Genomic DNA, 21,276 nt, shown 5'->3' on the forward strand with positions numbered 1-21,276 from the left:
GAAAAAGGTTCAGGGCTACTAAACATGAAATAGAACTGCTTGCTCCAACTGCCTCATGCCCTAAGGTAATCTAACTAGTTACTCAACATTTGCCCAGAAGAGATTCCCCAGGTAAGATTTCCAGTGGATCCTTCCATCCTAGTGCTGTTTCTAGGGATGCAAACCCGAATGTGGATTCATTTTGCAGATAGCTCCTCTTTCTGCCAGGCAATTCATAACAAAGATGTTCCAGGATCCTGTTTCCATTGTTGCTACTCTCTTCCCTCTCAGCTGACATTATGCCAATCATATCAAAGAACAGAAACTAAAAACTCAAGGGCGCAGTGAAGTGAGTTCTTGGAATTGTTGCAGGCTGAACAGCAAACAGATGGTCAGCAAAACCATGAGAAGTGAAGAGGAGGGGAGCCTGATAAATGATTGATAGCAGAGCTCAGCTTTGCTTTGGAGGTCTCACACAGAGGCATCTGCTCTGTAAGCTTAGGAGGGGGTTCCTTCTTCTACCCTGATCCACAGCTGTACACAGAGGTCAGCTGCAAAGTGCTTCACCAGGAATGCAAAGTCCCAATAGCAATCAGGCGGGCCAAGGATTTCTCCCTCTACCAGACTGCTGTTCCTACAATTTAGAAACTAGAAAGCTCACTCTTTTCTCAAAATTGAGGAAAAGAGAGATGTGGGACCTAAGGGATACAGCAGGGGCTTGCTAATTATTCAAATGTTAAATGGGCTATTTCAGCCTCCCTCTTCCCCCTGAGAAAAACCCCTACTAAGGCATCTGATACACTGGACTGTTAAAACACCAACTATAAATGACAAGGACTCTCCTAATTTAAGACACTCAACAGAAAGTGATTCCTGGAATGCAAATGAAGTTTTTTCCTCACTCCACAGTTACCACATACCGTTCCCACCAGTGGGTACAAGAATCCAGCCCCAACACTGGCCCGAATGTCTCGGATTGGCAGAACAAAACCTGTAGGTGCTCCTTTTTGTTCAGGGTCATGAGACAGTGACAAGTGAGTTTTAGCCATGCAGATTGGCAGGTTCCCAAAACCCTGGGAAAAGGAAAAGAAAAGGAATGACATAAGTGGAAAACCCAGTAATTTTTCCAGTACAAAAATGTAATTGCTCTATTGTGCCATTCTCTGCAGACATCAGGCATTTTATTCCCCAACAAGTGCTTCATCCACAGCCTGTCAGATCCACTGATCATTCTACAACCCCATTCCTTCTCTATCAAATTCTCTCCCCACTCCCCATTAAATACTAAAGAAAGAACCACCATGTCCCTCAGCACGTCCACCTGAGGAAACAATTAGTGGTATGGAAGTGCCAGATATACAACCTTGACAGCCAACTTACTTCCTATTGTCTTCCCAAAATGTTGAACAGCTCAGAGTTAAAAGTTTTGTTCAGATGAAGTCAGTTAATTAGAAGTGTTTGATCAATACAATTGCAGGTTGTGAGGAAGTGGCAATTGCATGCCTTTGGGATTTTGATGGCCTTGTAAAGGAATATATAAGAAGCACAAAAGCACAACTATATATGCCAGTAGTAGATGGACTGCAAAAGGAAAATTGGTTACAGCACCCTGCAGACAATGAGTTGCCAGTCTTCACATTGCTTTTCTCTTCAAAGACCTTCAATAATGCAGAAACAGGTAAATTCACAACAATATCACACTAGAGAAGAGCAAAAGCAAGATAGCAACCAGAAAACACTGAATTCAATAACCAGATGGCAGGTTCAAAACTTAAAAAACTTTCCACATTAAGTCTTGTATAACTCACAGAACTCTTTCCCCAAAATAATTGTGACTGAGAAAAATCCACATGGATTCAAAAACTGATTAGTGAAACTTGATCTCAATGGAACATGATGGAAAAATAATCAGAGACTATTTAAAACCAGCGTAATGAGTTGTAATTCCCTAATTCTCTAAACGCTGAAAGAATGGGAGAGTATAGTAGGGAAAGATCACTAAATCCTCCTACCCTTTCTCCCCAAAACTATCACAGATGGGTACCAGGAGGCAGTGGGCCACATGAGAGAGTTCTGTCTTCTTCACTAGAAGACAAAGCCAGTTTCTCTTTTCCCACATCCTTTCCTTCCTCTGCCATAGGAGCATTTAATGAGTCCTGGATAAGGACAGGATTTGAGTGAAGATTCCCTTCAAACACAGCTTCAACACCCCTGTTCAGTATGGTAATTTTGAATGAAAAGCACCACTGCTACCAGGTGAGGTGGAAAACTCACCTGCTTGGTGTACAGGGCAACTTTCTCCTGTGCTTCTGGAAGTAGCTCAATGTCTCTTGCCCCGTAGACCTGCTGGGCAATAATCCTGATCTTATCTACAACAGGTAGCTAGAAGAACAAAAAAGACAGGCAAGTCAGCATGGCCAAAGCACAAAGACCTGCAGCATCACAGCAGTTTCAGATCCTCCACACGTGTCGTCGAGTGCACTTCTATAGACATAAAGCTTAATTCCATTTGCTGTAGAATGAAATACAGAGTAATGAGAGTTTTCAAAACATGTTTCAATAATTCAATGGGTAGCCAAAACAGTAAGAACTGACAAACTAGGTCTGTGAGACTTGTGGAATCAATGTTTCAGTTCTAACACCACATTCCTTCTCAATTTCTCAGCAGCCTTCTAGCCCTAAGCAACTAAAGCTAGTGAAACCAACTTATATAAACAAAGCAAAGATCCTACCTCCACATTATAGAGGAACTTGAAGTTGCTGGGTGCCAGGGATGCTCTCTGAACAGCTCGGGCCAGGGCCAGGGCTCCTTTCCCTCCCTCTGCCCAGTGAGTGCACTCCACAGCATCAAACGCTCCTGCCTCCTTTGCATGTTGTACTACAAGGGCCAGTTCAGCCTTTGTATCTGTCCTGCAAGGAGAAAGTCTGCATGTTTGTACCAGAATGCACACACAGTAAATTAATGTTTGTTCTTGGCAAGATCCAAAATGTGTCCAAAGAAATCACAGCTACCAGAAACCACAGCCTCCTCCTTGGATGGCATCAGCTTTAACACCACAGCTCAAAGTACTTCTGCTGCATAAAAAGACCACACAGTGGTTGTTTGCTGTGCAGTACAACAAGCAGAGCCCAATTAATGCATTTTCCAACAATCCAAAACTATGGCATTCCAGTATCTGAAGGGAGCCTACAAGAGAGCTGGAGAAAAACCTCTCAGAAGAGCACATAGTGACAGGAACAAGGGGGAAGGGTTTCAAACTGACAGTTAGTTTAGATTGGACACTAGGAAAAAATTCTCTACTGTGAGGGTGCTGAGGCACTGGAACAGGTTGCCCAGGTGTTGAAAGTGTTCAAGGCCAGAATGGATGGGGCTCTGAGCAACCTCATTTCTTGAAAAGTATCCCTACTCAAGGCAGGGGAGTGGAGCCAGATGATCTTTAAGGTTCATTCCAACCCAGGCCATCCTATGGTTTTATGACTACGGAAATGCTGCCAACAAAACATCAACAGTACTGAGAGCAAGAATTTGCATTAAACACAGTGTATGATGTGCCACAGTGTTACACCCCTGCACCACCTCCCATCCCAGCCCACTCACTTGAAAGCATTGACAGCCACGACCACCGGGACACCAAACATCCGTGCGTTCTGGATTTGCTTGTTTAGGTTGCTGCAGCCTTTTGCCACCAGTTGAAGATTCTGTAGAGAACAGCAATCAGGAAGTATATTTTATCAGGGGCAGGGAAACTTTTTTTTCCCCAAACACACTAAATCAGAAGCTAAATGTCAAAATGGGAATGAAACCACAAAGGCAAATCCCCAGTGCTGCCTTTGGAACAGTCCAGACCACTGCAAGCTCTTGGACAGGAGACAGGAAAAAGAGTGACTATTTCTAATGATCACTGGTTTCAGCTCCCAAGTCAAGGTAAGAGAAACCATTTTTTATCACTTTTGGTTATGCTTAAAAAGTTATTACCTCCCCACAGTAAAGCCTCCATTTCCTCTCAGATACATTTCTCTTTATGTATTAAATATCACCAGCAGTGAATTTCATGACATCCATTTGAAGTCTGTGGCAACAGCTTTCAGTTTACATACATTTACATTTTGCAGCATCAAACTCTATTCCTGGAAATTCAGACATTTCATCCCTTCCTATGCAAAGGATAATATATACAGAAGCTCCAGGAGTGAAAGAGCTGCAGCAGTGTAAAGAGCCTGATCAATTATCCAAAGGGTACACAAGCATTTAAGGCATAAGGATGGAAGGTGAGACTTTAGTTCACTTTCCTCGCTTCCAAACAAGGGGGAATAAAAACAAAAACTGCTGCTAAGAAGAGAGTAATTAGAGAGGCACTCTGGATATTTTCAGAGACAGTATTTCAGCTAAGCAATTACTCCACATCGAGAGGGTTGGGGAAACAGAGTAGATACTACTATAAAAAATTGAGCATACAGACAATTGCGTGAGTTAAGGAGGAAAAAAAAGGCTCAGAACACTGCCTAGGCCAAGGACAATAAATGCTTAAAAGAGCAGAGCCAAAGTAGCATAATTAAAAAAAAAAAAAAGAATATTACAGATTGTATGAAGAAGCCTTTCTGTGGCAGCTAAATAAGTGACACACTAGTAATCCAGGCACGCACTGCATAACACCATCATGTCATGACCACAGTTAGCTGATCCACTGTAACAACAGCTTAAAGATTACCTCTTCTGTGTATTCCTTTGGCAAAGGTACCCCAGCAGTGACCTGTGGAAAAAGGGAAAGAAATGGAGCTCCATTAGAATTTTATCCACGACAGCAATCCCCACTTGATTCAAGTGGGGATTGAGATACAACACTCTACTACATGATGATCCTTTTTTATTTCTAAGAAAAAAATAAAAAGAAGAAAAAAAGACTGCATGATAAAATATAGCTCAGTACATGACTCACTCTGGGACTGTTACAAGTGGCCCAGCATGGAGGCACTTCATTAGGGCAATAAAACAATCAGGTATGAGCCTGCACCGTACTACAATGAAGCTGTTGGCAAACAGGGAAATATCAATTCCTTTAACAACTCTGAATTTCAAGACGATTCAAGCTGATCAAATGCTACAAGGCTTCCCCAGTACTTACTGCAGGTCCTCCCCCATGCATTTTCAGAGCTCGGACAGTAGCAACCAACACCACCACATGAGGCCGGAGACCAGAATAGCGGCACTTAATGTTGAAGAATTTCTCCATGCCTATGTCTGCACCAAATCCTGCTTCTGTAACTAGAGTAGGAAATAAATAGAAGTTTGTGAAAGATTTATGGGTGGGGAAATCGTACACTGATAATATAAATCAGAAACTTCTTCAAGAAAAAAAATAAATTTAAAAGCCCAAAGACAGTCATGATAAAAAAAAGGCAGATCCCTCCAAAACAAAAACCAAAGATACCCCACACTCCACACACTTACCAACAAAACCATCTTTGCCCACAAGCTTCAATGCTATTTTGTCTGCCAATACAGAGGAATTCCCATGTGCAATATTGGCAAAAGGTCCAGCATGAACAAACACTGGTGTTCCCTAGAACAAGGAGGATGCGGGAGAGAAAGCGGAAATCAGAAAGTGCAATTTTGCAAATATGCAGCATGTCAGGAGCTAAGCACTGTGGTATCTGAAAGTAAAGAAAAACACTTTTAGAAGACAGATCTTAAAGCCTTCTGATCAGACATTTGTTATCAGCAATAAGGACTACAGGGAAAACAGGATTATTATAATCTCCACAAGTGGAGGTATTAATCCGCTTAGGAAAAGGATGGCTAAATCCCAGTAACTCTTTGTCATTCTCCTTCATCCACACCATTTAAATTCCCAAAACACTTCTTGACATTAACAGACCAAAGACAGAGCAAAGTTTAGTGCATTTGCTCAGGGTCATCCCACATGCCAGTGGCAGACCTAGGAGGAACCCAGCCCTCTCCCCTAGCCATGAGCACAAAACCACAGTAAAACCCCAACTTGAGCTGAGCAGAGCCACACTGACTATGATGAATTAACTAAATCAGTTGCTCTAAGTGCCTTCTCAGAGCCAAGAGTCAAATAACTTGTGCTTACCTCTAGTGTCTGCATGAGGTTTGGTTTAACAGTATCTTTCATCAAGACAGCCAGAGCTCCAGTTACTCCCTAAAAGAAAAAAGAACAATCAGTTTTCAGATGTACCAAGACTTTGAGATGGTTCCTATGCAGTGTAAAGGCTCTGATTTTGTCCTCGTGGGCTTTTGGTACCAGAACCAAAAGTTGAGAAGTCACTCAACATAGAACTAACTCTAGTCAGGGCAAAGCAGAAAAATGACCTTTACATTCCTGTAAGTGCATCTGTGATTTCTGGTGGGAGCAGCCTCTTGCTTGTGACTTTGCTGGGCCATCACTTTGTAGCAAAGGCATAAAGAATTTAATTCATGGTTCAATGCTATGGCAAGGTTAGCAGATAAGAGCAGCACGGGAGTAACCTCTCAGTAAGTATGGTTTACTGCAGCCCATTCAGCAGCAGAAAGCAATGTTCTTAGATTTGTAGGTCTATTTGTCTTGGATTTTTCTTCCTTCTTTTCAGCAACTTGGTCTATGTACTGGCCTTAAAATGTCGTAACAATCTGCTACATCCTGCTCAAGTTCTTGTGCAGAAATAAATTTTAAAGTCAGCCTCTGTTCTGATGAGAACAACCAGGCTGACATGAAAGGCAAACACTGGAGCCCACATTTCCTCCCAGGTGCAAGCCACATACCCTGCTGAATTCTCCTTCCTGTGCAACAAAAGCTTATGATTTCATCCCCATGTGCTTTGGGAAGAGAAGATGTGGGTTTGGTCATTTTTGTGACTGACAGTCCAGTGGAAACCAAACCAGCTGTTATCCAGCACTTGAAAAAGTAACTAAAATTGCTGTTTTGAGTCCTGAGCCAAATGTTCACAGCAGTTATGAAAACCTTGACCCATAATCTCTTTTTCTTCCCTTTCAATTTCAACTGAATTGCAGCACTCAAAGATATGAAAGACTATTTCTTTCTAAGACATTCACTGCTTTGTTTCATTAGTTTCAATCTTGCCACATGAAAGCTTATTTAACATTTAATGGATAAGCTTTAAACTTCACTCATCTCCACAATAATGAAAACTGCAGAGAAAGATTTCCATGGCGACATTTCAGACCCGTGTCGCTCAGTGGCACCTTGATACACCCCATCTCTAAAAACCTGCAGTCAGTTTTTGATTCCACATTTCTTCCCAGACTTTTTTTTTGCACTTCCTGGTAGCACACCCATGGCATTGGTTGCACCACAGCAGCAGGACCCAGCCTGGTCTCTGCAATCACATTTCTGCCTGCATGAAGAGAGAGTAGCACGTTCCTAACAACATGAGCCACTGGCTGCCATCAAGTGCAAATATAACAGACAAGAAAACCTGTTGTATGTCTGATACCATCCTCCATTCTGCAACTGGAATGGACAGAAATATAATTAGATTTTTAAAGAAGTTTGAAAAAAATTGAGTTGAAAGACTTCTGTCACCTCAGAAAAGTCAAAGAAACTCCCAAGCCAAGCACCATCTGCCTACACAGCTGATGGGCAGTAAGAAACACCCCTGTTTTCCAGAAAAAGGGTTTAACTCAGTTACTTAAGTTAAACTGGCAGCATGCTAGGTGTAGGAATTAAAACCTCAAAGCTGCCTACAGAACTTTGGCACATGCTCTTTCTCATTCCCAACTAATGTCTCACATAGGGATTTACAGATAAATTATTCCAGCCTAGCACTTTTCCTACAAGGCCAGAGTCAGACCATCAATCTACTGTTTCTTAGCCTTATCCTGAGAGGAAGTAAAACAAATAAACAACACTTCCACATCCCCCCAGAACATAAGGAATCAAAAGACCTGCAGCAAGATTGCAAGAGCTGGGTAAGCCTTAATGTTGTGTCCCACCTAGCTGGAAATACAGGTCAGGAAGAAGTGCCAGGGCATTGCCCTGAAAGCACAGTGAAGCCCATTTGGGAAAATGCTATTTGACATACTCCACAGCCATACCAAGAACTAACAATTATTACAGGGACAGCTGCACAACAGTGCTGAAGCTTGCAACTGCTGCTTAGGGCTGCTTTACACACTGGTAACAGGCATCATGAGCACTATGACATTCAGCATTTCATGCAGGGAAATTAAACATTTGTGTCCCTCATCAAAGGCTGCCTTACAGAGAATACACACTTTTTGCAAATGCTTTGGCTTTTATAGCATTCACAGACTCCCAGAAGAAGATATTTCATTGTCTGTAATTGAATTTGAAAATGCTTTGCTTCTGCTCAGCGTTTTCCTCACTCCAGGGAGCCCAAGAAACAGGATGGCCAGCAGGATACATTTGAGTTCTTCTGCTTCATAAACATGCTTTTTATGTAGAAGCCACCACGTAATTCCCCTGCAGCTCCTATGGTGCCAGCTGCAACTTGACACACAGCACATCACACAGGAGCCTTGTCCCAGCCCAGGTCACACACACACACCCTCTCTGCACAAGGTGTGAAGGTGCCACACTGAAGGAAAATAACCTTCATTAACTGCAGGGGCTGGGATTTTATCTTTGATCTTTTATATGTTAATTTTTTTTTTTTTCACAGAACTGTCTTCCTGCTTTTTCATTCAAAAACTTTCAGAAATAATAGCAAAAAGCATTTAATGGCAATGACTCTTACAAGGTCATCTGCTGTAACTGGTTGTCCTTTTTTGCTGGAAGCTACCACCATTCTGCCAAATCTCTTTTTCATATCATCCAAGCCATCGGCCAGGGCTAGGACTGCCATGATTTCACTGCTCACCGTGATGTCAAACTGAGCCTGCAAGAGATGAATGAAGGATATGAACTCTTAATTAAGATTCCCTCCCAGCAATTCTTGCCTCTGTTCAATTCTCAAAACAAGGCAAATCATCACCACTGTAATAAAGAAAAGAAAGAAAAAAATACAGACATACAATATACAAGAAATCCAAAGCATTGCTCTCAGAACACTTCATTTAATTTGGCCATTTTAAACTGGATTTTTTTTCCCTGCAAAATTAAATAGAACCTAGTCATTCTGCTGCTATTATGGGTCTCTCCTGGCACGAACATTAGTGATTCATGTAAGAACACGTAACACTAACAAATTATATTTTTGAAGACTGAGCTTACTAACTCATCTGATCATTGCTAAACAATACAGTAAAAGACAAAAAGCCCACCAGCAGAAAAAACAGATTCTATAGGAAATGTAGGGTAAAATTCATCTGACATAACGCAGACACTTTCACCTTAGGGAAGCTAAGAACCCTAAGGACATTTCAAGTCAAAAGAAAGAGGCTTTTCTGAGCACAATTCATTTGAACTATAAATTTCACAGTTACTTAAGGGATGAGGGGAGTCACAGCCCAATTGCCTCTTTTACTCTATTGATTATACAATGAATCTAGACAAGCTCAGATACTGCGTCTACTGTTGGCCAGATAAACCCCACCCAAAACACCTGCAGTAGTGAAGATGAACCACTGTCATGACGACCTTTAGAAAGGGCACTCATGTACCAGTGTTATGCCAGACACATCCCACTTTGGGAAGCCAATACTCAGGAGACAATAGGGAAGGAGGGAAGAGAATAAAACTAAATACAGCACTGGTAGCAAATTTAACTGTTCAGTTGAGAAGACTTTTTGCTTTTTATTTTAACAAGATAATGGTCAAAGATGAAAACAGCTGGAGTTACAGAAACTTGCTTTAGGAACACCTTTTTCAAAGTACTTTTTAAACATGCAAGAAAAGGGAACAATTACCGTCCGTGAGAAGCCTTTCTCTGTTACAGACTGTCCAATGGTGATCTTCCTAAGGAATCTGTCATTTGTATCCAATACTGCAAGGAATGCAGAGAGGTAAGATATCACATTGCCCATAAATTCACATCTTTGCCCTGTGACAAACACCCAGCCAGGTCACCAATGAAGATAAGATGGCAGTTTTAGAAAACATCCTCTTCTGAAGAATGGCAAGTGCTTCTCAACATGATTCTTACACAAAAACTGAAATGAAATTAAGATACCCACAGATACACGAGAGCCTGCACTGCATTCAGAGAGAGCCTGCATCCCTTTGTGTGCATTAACCACCAGACCAAAGCTTCTCTGAAAAGCAGAACTGATAATATTACTCCAATTGATTTTTCGCCATCATTAACCAATATGAATCCAAGAAATTACTGCAGTTGAAAAGAAATAAAATGAACACTTCATAAGTTAAGTGATAAAATGGTCAGATATTATCATTTAGTGAGAATTGTTTCATATAGCTCCATTAAGTCAAATTACCTTGGAAACACAAACTATGAAATACTGGCTTAAATTTGCTGTTTCCTTCTATATGCTTGAAATATTCCAAGTGTTTTATGAAGTATTTCCCATGAGGCAGACTATTTTAGTCTCATTACAGGTTATGAAGCAAATTCTGGAGAATACATTTCATACTTTATTTAAAAAAAAAGAAGAAAAAGCAATACACCTGGAGCCTAACTCAAGAAAAGAGTCCAGTTTTAAAATTCTTTTGATACTGAAATATTATATCTTCCCAACCAGAGAATGACTGTACCTTCAACTATCCTTCAAAACCTTTTAAAAAATCTGGTCTTCATTTGCTGTCAGTCCCCGACAGAGCAAGTGGGCAGATTAAAACTGAGTTTAATTCCAGAGCAGAATCCTCCCCTTACTCACAGAGCAGTAAAGTAAAAAGGCTGTTGGCTACAGTTGCCAAGTTCAACTCTCTCAGTGACTGACAAATCCAGAAACACAAACTGCCACCCATTAGCAAACTCCTAATGTTTGTGAATTCAGAGCAGATTCAAGCCCCTGTGTTAGACCCTTCAGAAATGGGATCCCAGCTGCAGGCAACTATCCCACCAAACTTAAGGAGGGAGTAACCAGCTCGGCCCTCTTTCCCATTTTCCCAGGAAACACAGTTTCAGCTGCAACTGCAAATGTCTCTTTTGACATGTTTTCTTTAATGTCTCTAGTACCTCTTTGCCATGTTATGGTGCCTGGGTCAATGTCCAGCCTCACAAATGCATTTACTTCTTCCTTTGTCAAAGCCATAGGATCAGTTTTGTTAATGCCCAGTTTCTATGGGAAGAAAAGACAAATAAGAGGTATACTGAAAATATTCACAGAAATGAACCTTTTACTGCAGCATTGAGGCTTTGGCAGCAGCACCTGCATATTCAGAAATAAGGAGGGGCTGTCTTTTTGGGAGCCTTTCTTCCAAATCCCACAAGAACATAAGATGATCCATATCAGCATATACTGGACAGAGCTTGCTGCCGTCCAGCTTGGAAGGGGCAAGGCAGACAGTGGAGCTCATTAGGGCAGGTTGTCACCAAGCTTTGTGCAAGGCACCTACAGAAAGAGTAAAGAGACAGCTCTGCAGTTCCTTCCACGCCTGGCTCTCGTCATTAGTCTCACATGCTTACATCCATTTCTCATTAGTTTGCCTGGGGTCACTGCACACAGCCACACGTATTTAAAGCCACTGCTTTCAGCATGCTGGTTAAAGCAGCACAAAGGAGGAATTAAACAATTCAGTCACAAGGCTGTCAGCATCCCAGAAAGCTGGTCTTGAACACACTGAGAGGATGGGCAGTTTGCCAAATTGCTTAATTGAGGGAAGAATTATCTCAAGAAGCCTGATAGAAGCACAAGCTTAGGCATGAGGGAGAACGATATAGTTGATTTATGAACAAGCAAGATTTTTTTAATTAAACAGACAGTTAAGTCATATTTTTCTCCTGAAGAACAGCAGAGAAGAAGAAAGTCTGTTCTTTTCCTCTTCAAGCATATCATTTAGAAAAGGAAATAAACAACAACAATGACAGAGATACCATCTTTCTGGAGTATTAGCATTCTGTTCACATCTTGACATTCAATAACCAGAAGAGTGGTTAGAGTTCCCTCAGCAGTCCATCAGGAACACCAAGCAGTATGACATCATTTCTTGCTCAGCAATGGAAGCAAACCACACATTCTCTAATGGTTTAAGACATTATAGCAAAATAATATATCAGAGTTTTACCTTCCCAAGTAGCCTGACAATTGCTCCTGACTTCCAAACGGGCAACTGATCCAGCCTGAATACTCTACAGAACAAGGCTTGTACCTTGAAGGAGTTCAGCAGGGCTCAGTCTGTCCTCCTTAGCTGCAAGGTTCAAGCCCAGTGCAAAACTATTCATCTGCTAATCCTCATTTTTGCAGAAGCCAATGTGAACTTGCACATGCCCTTAAGTTTCAAGGATCAGAGAAGCTGTGGGCGGGTCAGGGGCTGCCATTCAATGACAGGGCTACTTATCTAAATGGGAATTCTTTTTTTTTTTTTTCTTTCAGAGGAGAAATTTGCCATGTAGGGAATGGGTGGGGTTTTTTTCAGTTTCCTTTGTTTTCTTAATCTGGGTAAGACAAACAAAATTCTGTATGTGCTCTTTTTGCTGAATTTTATGAATTGCTTTTTTTTGTATGCCGTGTTTTCTACACAGCTGTCACATGGGAACCACTAATCTCCAGCTGTATGTTAGGTATAGAGATTGATTCTGGTCCTTTCTAAAACTACATTAAGGACACTGAACTGACAACACTAATAAAGGATACTAACATCTCTTTCTTTCCACTATGTTAACCATAGAGTATTTGACAGAGATATAGCCATGATTCCACCCCTTGGGCTGCATCTGTTTTCTGAGCTGTATGAAGGGTTACCACACTTTTGCACATTTTGTGTAAAAAACAAATGCCAGCAGAATGACCTAAGGGACAACACAGGGGCTTCTGTAACGTAGCTCTGCCTACCTAAAGGATAAGTAAATGGAACAAAACCAGAAACCAAAGAGAAAGCAGCGAGCTCACCTGTAGCCTTCGGATCTGAATGTCTGAGAACTTCCTGACACCATTGACAGATGGCACCAAACGGTTGTAGAGAGCCTTGCAAAATGACACAAGCAGTTAATCAGCACTGCTGGCACATCCAGAACAGCCTGGCCAAAGTGGGATCAAATACATGATAAGAGAGGATTGTACCTGGTCAGACTGAGTCTGCTCGTGGAACATGCGCGCGTCAATAGCAGCAGCGACCAGGTTGTTGGCTGCAGTGATGGCATGGATGTCACCAGTGAGGTGAAGGTTAAACTAGAGGACATAAAACATATCAGTTACCTCATCCTGCTGCAATTTTCATTTATTCCAACTCACCGTAGACAGATGGAAAGAGGAGTATTAATAGTAATGTTAAAGTGGGTGAGGGTGGAGGGGGAGAGATTGCTCAGTGCAGTATGTGGAAGAGAGGAAAGAATTTCTTTAAAACATAAAAATGCCTCCCCCACATTCATGTCATCTTACAAACTTCTAAAACAAAGCTTCCAAATAAAAAGTTGTTTGTTTTTTTTCTTTTCCCCTCCACCAGAACAGTTCTCACAGGCTCCTTTGGCACTTAAAAGACCCGACTTCAGCACACTCTGTATTTTGCATTGCTCCTCTTTCACCTTCTTACTGACCCCCTCATATGCACAGGAGGTTTCACACATACATTAGCTGAAGTGGCTGCTGCTCCCACAAGGGAGTCTGAGCTAAACTGGAACTAGCAACCTTGTGCAGCACTAGCAGTGGAGCTCTGTGGCTGCACAGAGCTCTGCTTAAGGTAACCACCCAAACACAGAATCACAGGCAGAACTTGTAGGCCACGTACTACACAGTGACACTGCTAGTAGTTTTCTTAGTTCTATCTCATTAAAACATAGTTTGAGTGGGTTTGCCTGCATGAGTTATCTGGCTGCACTGTAGCTATGAAGCTGGTGAAGGATCTAGATTGGCTATGAGGGAAAATTTCTTCATGGAAAGGGTTGTCAAGCATGGGAACAGGCTGCCCAGGGAAGTGGTGGGGTCACCATCTCTGGAGGTATTTCAGAAACATGCAGTGGCACTTGGGGACATGGTTTAGTAGTGGGCTTGGCAGTGCTGGAGGAATAGTTGGACTTGGTGATCTTAAAGGTATTTTCCAACCTAAATGATCCAATTATTATGGCAGGTGAATAAAAGGTGTGGTTAAAACCATCCTCTTCATCTCTAGCAAAGCAGCAAAGGAAGAAGATGAAAAGGGGATATTAGAATAGGTTCTATGACAGAATACCTTACAACACCATTTCACTGAAGCCTTGTTACTGTGGTCTCAAAACCCACAAAGCTAAAACAGAATGCAGCTAGTCACACAACAATTATAAATCCTAATCAGTAAATGCTAATTGTTGTCTTATTCTGCATACATGCAACAAGAAGCAATTATTATTACCTCTGTTCTGCAGTATGAACTCAAAAGTTTTTCACTTGCTATTTTTTCCATAGGAGGAAAACAGCATGCAGAATTATTAAGATTATTATTGTAACTAGTGACTCCAGACACTTTGATTTTACCAGACATACATTGACTAAAACACCCACAAAAAACTATGTGTATTTATACCACATGGGTCATACTTAAAAAAAGTCATTCCAGCCAATTTGGTTCCTAGAGCGTGGCTATTTCCCACTGCAGCACACAGTCAGGTATTTTGGCTTGTCTTACTAACACTCCCAAAGAGGAGGAGGTTATTTTTCCTGTCACGTCTATTCTTCACACATGCTCTTGGCACGTGACTAAATCAATATTCTGCCTCCTGAACATCTTTATCTTTTATGGATTTGCTGCATCAATTAGAACAAACAGCCTCTTCTGATCGTTTCTACTTTTCTTCCTGAAATTGTCCTGTGTCAATCTACAGCGCATGAGACAAAGGTAGAATTCTACAGGCAATTACTCTGAGAGCTGAGAGAGGCATGAGAGCACATGCTACACGTGCTTTTTAATTCCCTGCTTCCAAACACAGAATTTTACTTGTTGCCAAGCCACACCAGAAATATGCTCCAGTGCCAGTCCCCCATAGGCTGAGGTCTTGGCACTGCTGATTCCCAAATTATCTTTTCCCAGTTCATCTTAGTAAATTAAAACACAAGTACAGCAAAATAGCTCACAGAAAGAGTCGGTGGCCGCCACAACTGACAGAAAATGCAATATTCTTCCAAAATGCATTAAGTCATTATCATCTTCATTTCAGCACTGGGAAAATGAGGCACAGGATGTACTTCACTCCAGGGTACACAGCAATTCAAGGCAGAGAAGGGGAGGGAAGAGAGGAACTGGGAATTCCTAGCTCTATGAAGTGTCATGAGCATGAAGACACACTTCTGAAACAACACAAGGATGGTTCTTTGCTAAAAAAAACAAGCTTTGCTGAAATCAAGCACCCAGTTCTTTCAAGTGCTACACTAGGTCACAAACTCATATATTTTCTAAGTTATCTGACTGCAGTATCTCTTCAGGGTCTGTGAGCTGTGAGTGTAATGAGGCTTTGTATAAAGAATTACCTCTTCCATTGGGACAACTTGACAATAGCCACCACCTGCAGCTCCACCTGCAGAGAGACAACAGTCAGACCACACCAATGCAGCTGTCTCCAGCCCACAGTGCTATTATATCAGTTTGCTTTAATGGCTCCAAGAGGGCAGCTCCCACTGAGCAGCTGAGTTTAAGTCCCAACACAGTACTTTGAAGACAAAACTGAAGAACTTGCCCAAAGCTTTTTTTCTTAAATGCACTTATAACTAGAAATAATGTAAAACTACAGTGCAGAAGAGTAGTATTTCTGAATGCCATCTCTGTCCATTTAGGTCAACTGCAAGCAACAGAACAATCATACCTTTTATGCCAAAAGTTGGCCCCTGAGAAGGCTGCCGAACACAGGCAAAGACATTCTGGTGAAGGTGTGCTCCTAAGGCTTGGACAAGGCCAACAGTGGTGGTGCTCTTCCCCTCTCCCAGGGGAGTGGGAGTTATTCTGCAGCAACAAAGCAGAAAAGACACAATTACACCCTTGTACTGGGTGAGAATCAAATCCCAGGGATAAAACAGTCACTGAGTGATTGCAGTTAATGAGAATTCAAATTCTGAACTGGCTCATACTTCAGCTAATCTCCATCAATTCAAAACTGCAAAGAGATTGGCAAATCATCACATAACTACTGCTCTGAAACAATTTGCTAGTTCCTACTGAAGGCAGCCTATTAGACTAGAAGTTTGGCTAGGAACCAGTCTACCCCTCACAGCTCTGACCTGTAGACCAAATTCATCTGCTGGAGAGAAATGTTAAGCTACATTCCCACTGTTTGCCACAAGTGATCAATCTACTTCCTAAACTACTACATTTTCAGTGTGTGATTTACTAAAACCTAGAGCACCCCATACAGTCACCCCACCAAAAGATAATTCCACAACAAGCCATGCTAATAAAATTTCATCTTGTAAGTGATGTCTCAGTTGAGGAAGCACCCACCCAGTGACAACGACGTATTTGCCATCTGGCTGGTTCTGCAGACGTCTCAGAACTGAGAGCTGAACCTTGGCTTTAGTTTGCCCATAGAGCTCCACCTCATCAGGGAAAAGGCCAACTTCTTTTGCAACTTGGTCAATGGGCTTGGGCATGCAAGACTTGGAGATTTCAATATCACTTAAAGAAAACAAGCAAGATGAATTTTTAAGTCAAAGACTTCCACAAATTCCCCCGCTTCCGTAGGGAATAAACTACAAACACCTAATCTATATTTTACAAGTCAATCTTTAAACCATACTAGTTAAATAAATCAATCCCACAAGTATCAGGTGCATTAGAACAGACACATTCTCCGAGTTGCCTTTCTAAAAATAAAAAAAGGCCAAACCCAAAAAAAAACAACAACCCCTCTCCCCAACCTCCCAATTTTCCCAAATGCCTTTTGTAGGTAATGTGTTATGATATGATCCCATATGATATTTTGCCTATTTTCAGCTGCTCCCTGGGGATTTTAGCAACTCCTATTTGAAGATACTACTGTATGTACTGTACTGACAATTTTCCAAAATACAAGTTTTTCACTATTTCTTGAATCAGCAACCATCTAGCTGGCCTGAAGTCTGTGAAAGTCCAAGAAGACTCCAAGAGATATCACAGCACCACTGCAGCTTAGCTGTTTCCTCAGGAAGACCTTAGAATGCCTTAATTTGAAAGCATTACCTTGGAACAGGTATCTTTAGGGTAAGCTGGTTGTATTGGATGGTCCATTTTCCAGGCTGGAACTTCTCCAGAAAACGCTGTGCACTCTCCACAGTGCTCTAAAATGAGCAAGTGAATGCATTAAAGCAACCACCATTGCACAAACTGCACTGGTTAACAAAGAGACCATAAAGGTTTGCCCCTGCTGAATGTCTCAGTTTGAATTTAAACCAAAGTGCTTTTATTAAAGCATTTGCTAATAATCCAAAATGAGATTCTGCTTGCTGTTTTCTTAAAAAAATAATCCCACCATATCTATCTCTCTACTGATCTTCCAGTGTGCTGGATTTTTTGGAGTGTTCTGTGCCAGCAGGGTTTTTTAAGCAAACCATGGAAATAGAGGGAGCTGGTTTATACCGTTACTCTCCTTTCTATCCAGTCACCCTAAAGATAGTCTCAGAATTACAGCCAGAGCATTATAGGGGTTTTGAGTGGCCACACTGAAAAACCCCTAAAAAACCTCCCAAAACTGACCAACCAGAAACCTCTGTTCTAACATTCCCTAAAGTCCATCTGCTTCCTCAGTTAACTGAATCTAAACTGTCTGGACTAGAAGCTGGAAATCCTAACTGGATTTTTCAAGAGCAAGAAGGGAGCAGCAGCTGCTTTGGCAGCGTGCTGATGGCCAGCAGCAACACCCCCCAAAGCACACACAGAGGAGATGACCACAGTCTGCTCAGTACCTGCATTAGCATGGCCACAGTCATGGGCCCAACACCACCGGGAACTGGGGTGATGAAAGAAGCCTTTTCCTTTGCTGAACTATATGCCACATCTCCCACAACTCTTTTTCCACTGGCCTTTGTGCTGTCTGGGGATTTAAGGAGAAAAGTAAGTTACACATCACATTTCAGCACAGCAGCAGAGGAGACAGCACTGACTGAAGCTGAAGTCTTTAATTCTGCTGGAGCAAACAAAATAGAAGCTGAGTACCCAAGAAGCTGCAAAGAAAGATAAAACAGCTCAGACAACATCACAAGATGAAGCTGTTATCATCATACTTCACTTGCAGAGTGTCAACAGCTCATGCAACACATCCTCCCATTAAGCACCATCTATCCTCAGCCAGACAGATCTCCCTTTCCTGGAGATGCAAGTCTTTTCTCAGTGGCTCATTGCCCACAGGGCAGTTTGAATGAGATATAAACCAACAGTCATGAAGAGGTGAGAGATGAAACACAGCTGACTTGTTCCAAACCCCACAGGTTTACATTTGCTCTGTTCCACTTTGGAGGGCATCTGGCCCTTACTACTGAATAAAATCACCTGCTTTTACAGAAACTGAAGGCAGAAAGTGCCGAGCTTTTCAGTTATCACTGCTAGTTTAATGATGGACCAGTAAATACTGCTGTTCACAGAGATCAGTCTTGTCAAAACAAACTTCACAGGTGCCTTAAGAAAGCTCCAGTAGAATAATCTTTCTTTTGGGCAACTTATTTTGCTATATCCTGCTGAACTATATGACCTGACAATTCAGAAGCAGACATAGTCCTTTTGTCCAGTGGTGACCTTTAAACCCACCCATAAAGAGAGGACGAGACAAAATAAATTAGTAAACTAGCACAGTCATCTAAGGAAGTCACTGATTACCGAACATAAAATCAGAAAATTTAAGTTGCTCCTGGAATGGCAGATTCCCACTTCAGATAAAGGACTCTAGGGAGCTTCTAACCAGTGTGAAAACCTGAAAATAGATTTTAATGTTGTTCTATTGAAATGTTATATTGCATACAGTAAGTGTATGTTTGAACAGAACACAATCAGTAACTTTCATATACATCTGGTGAGGGGGAGGAGTGGAACAGAAACCAAACTCCTCAACAGCTGATTATGTTAAAACCAAAGCGAGAACAAAAGGCAACATTATTTTTTAGCTGCATTGTTACTGACAATTAGCAGCTTGGATGCTCTGCTGTGTGTTTTAAGCAGCACTACTTCGCCCTAAAGCTCAAAGCCTGAACAACATCACAGCTGGTAACCAGTGTTTCTGCAGCCACTGTCAGTTTGCTGCCTGAACTGCAGACCAGCCTGCCCGTCCCCCCTAGAGACCAATTTAATTAAGGCTGCAAACAGTAAATAATGTAATTTTATTTTCTTCTAAGGATGCCAAGCAGGCTCATCAGCCATCCTGGCCAGGAAGGCTCTTGGCCCAAGAAGGAGGAAAACAAGCTGGCACTCCAGACTGCCTCATCTGTTCCACAGACACAGAGATGAGCACACACCAAACAATCCCCCAGTCCCTGCTTCTGCACCTCTCACCAAGCACTGCTGAGCACAGCCTAGGAGCTATTCAATTACCTGCAAAATATTCTTTTGAAAAAAAGCTCACACACAACACTTGCCATCTCTCCCCATCATTTCACCTTCTCAATATTCATCATCACACTCTTAAAAAATACAAACTAGTTACAGGGAGTATCAGTGATACTATAACCATGCTGCAAAAAAGCTGCTCTCACAGCTTCTTGTTAGCAAGGGCTGCAAAATCCCATAGCAGGGAACTCTGGAGGAGCAGAGTTGCTTTCCCTATCAGGACTCAGAGAGGACATTCCAGGGACTGTCATCTCTGGGAATATCCTCTACCTGCACTCCTTTCCCTTTCTCTAGCAAAGCAACTTCAACAGGCTTGGAATAAGGCATCCAGAGTATTTGCTGGACCAGCCCTCCAACTTCAGCAGTGGGGAGAGACAAATACAACCCAGTTTGGAAAGTAAGAGGCACTTGTCTGTTCTAGTAGAGGTATCAGGAGATTGTTTCGTCCTCTCTGTCTACCTGAAAGAAATTCTGTTAACTGCAGTACACCAAGCCAGATGTGGCTGAAGTGTCTCTTCCAGCCTCCAAACCAGCACCCTGGGAGCATTCAGGCACTCTCATTCCCAAGCACAACAGCTGCATTTGTATGGTGCTACATGGCTATAACTTGTCCTAACCCCAGCCTGGCAAGACTGCACGAGGTAATGTCCTGATATACCAAATCAGTTTGGGATCAGGGTACCCTGACTAGCAAACCAAAGGCATATCCAGAAATTGCCATTGCTACAACTCACAGCTGCACCTCGGAGGCACCTAGCTGGGTTCACATATACCTGTGGTATGTGTTCCCACCCCATCACATTCAAAGCACCATCACAACTAGCAGCAATATTCTATCTGTACAGTGACATAGCTGGAGAAGCCAGCAAGCTGGCTGCTGTTCTTTCTGTAGCACTGCAATTCCCACAGTTCTGGAATTCTGGTACTCATTTCCCAAAAGATTCATCTGAAAACTTTCTCGCAATGTACCAGAGGAGAAAAAAATCAGGAAAATTCAGCAGCTTCAGAGAACCAAAAGAAAGGAAAAAAAAAAAAGAGCCTGAAGCATCCATAATTTAAAAATGTGACAGTTTCCATGATACTCTATCAAGTCTCAATTATCAAATCTCAATGCCATTAAGTGTATTCCATGTGACACTGACTGGGCTGGGTGCACAAGAAGCTCAGATGTCAGTTCACTGCTCAAGGCAGGCTAATTGCAAAGGAACAGGGATGTGTCCTCAGAGATGCAGTTCACATAAAGCCTGAAAAAAGGTCATGCCATCATATATCAGAAACACATGGGGGTTTTATTTGCAACATGGCAGCTGGGGAGGCTCCAATCCATTCTGCTTCATGCACATCAGCAGTGACCTTGTGGGTTTTGGCAAATGGCCTAAGTTTGGGCTGTTTGGAACAAAACCATCAAGCAACAAACAGCAACAGCAGATGACTTTTTAGTTTTAATTAGATAGAGGACTCATGTTTTTAAAAGCAGCCTAATGTCAACTTTGAGTAACAAGACCACTGAACAGAAATTTCTTTACATTCTGTTAAATAATGGCAACAAAACGACTGATTAATTATGAAAACTACCTTTTAAAAGCCTTGTGGGTGTAGCACAGAAAGAGTGACTAATTTTCCATATCATTCAATATCTGTAATTTGGATTTAAAATGACATGAAAACAGAAAATTGCTAGACTGTCTGTAGCATCTTTATAAGGAAGGAGCAGCTAAGTGAAATCCTACCCTAAAATCCATTATGTTAAAGCATTTTATTCTATGCCTGAGCCATTGTCACCAATACT

At 41.8% G+C, this 21,276-nt stretch overlaps 1 protein-coding gene across 2 annotated transcripts in view; it reads right to left on the reverse strand.

The window, feature by feature from the left end:
* MTHFD1 (methylenetetrahydrofolate dehydrogenase, cyclohydrolase and formyltetrahydrofolate synthetase 1) overlaps nucleotides 1-21,276 on the reverse strand; it is a 39,967-nt gene that overhangs the window by 4,395 nt on the left and 14,296 nt on the right. For both annotated transcript variants that reach the window (XM_030275132.4, XM_072930495.1), the window contains exons 9-26: nucleotides 17,858-17,985; nucleotides 17,136-17,233; nucleotides 16,419-16,592; nucleotides 15,787-15,923; nucleotides 15,455-15,501; nucleotides 13,079-13,186; nucleotides 12,908-12,982; nucleotides 11,035-11,137; nucleotides 9,806-9,882; nucleotides 8,695-8,835; nucleotides 6,072-6,140; nucleotides 5,429-5,540; nucleotides 5,103-5,242; nucleotides 4,689-4,730; nucleotides 3,578-3,678; nucleotides 2,712-2,889; nucleotides 2,254-2,361; nucleotides 900-1,052 (exon numbers count right to left, since the gene is read on the reverse strand). In XM_030275132.4, coding sequence (XP_030130992.4) covers nucleotides 900-1,052; nucleotides 2,254-2,361; nucleotides 2,712-2,889; nucleotides 3,578-3,678; nucleotides 4,689-4,730; nucleotides 5,103-5,242; nucleotides 5,429-5,540; nucleotides 6,072-6,140; nucleotides 8,695-8,835; nucleotides 9,806-9,882; nucleotides 11,035-11,137; nucleotides 12,908-12,982; nucleotides 13,079-13,186; nucleotides 15,455-15,501; nucleotides 15,787-15,923; nucleotides 16,419-16,592; nucleotides 17,136-17,233; nucleotides 17,858-17,985 — 1,991 coding nt within the window. The remainder of the gene's footprint in view (nucleotides 1-899; nucleotides 1,053-2,253; nucleotides 2,362-2,711; nucleotides 2,890-3,577; nucleotides 3,679-4,688; nucleotides 4,731-5,102; nucleotides 5,243-5,428; nucleotides 5,541-6,071; nucleotides 6,141-8,694; nucleotides 8,836-9,805; nucleotides 9,883-11,034; nucleotides 11,138-12,907; nucleotides 12,983-13,078; nucleotides 13,187-15,454; nucleotides 15,502-15,786; nucleotides 15,924-16,418; nucleotides 16,593-17,135; nucleotides 17,234-17,857; nucleotides 17,986-21,276) is intronic.

The sequence above is a fragment of the Taeniopygia guttata genome, chromosome 5 (assembly GCF_048771995.1).
Source record: "Taeniopygia guttata chromosome 5, bTaeGut7.mat, whole genome shotgun sequence".
Classification (NCBI taxonomy): Eukaryota; Metazoa; Chordata; class Aves; order Passeriformes; family Estrildidae; genus Taeniopygia; species Taeniopygia guttata.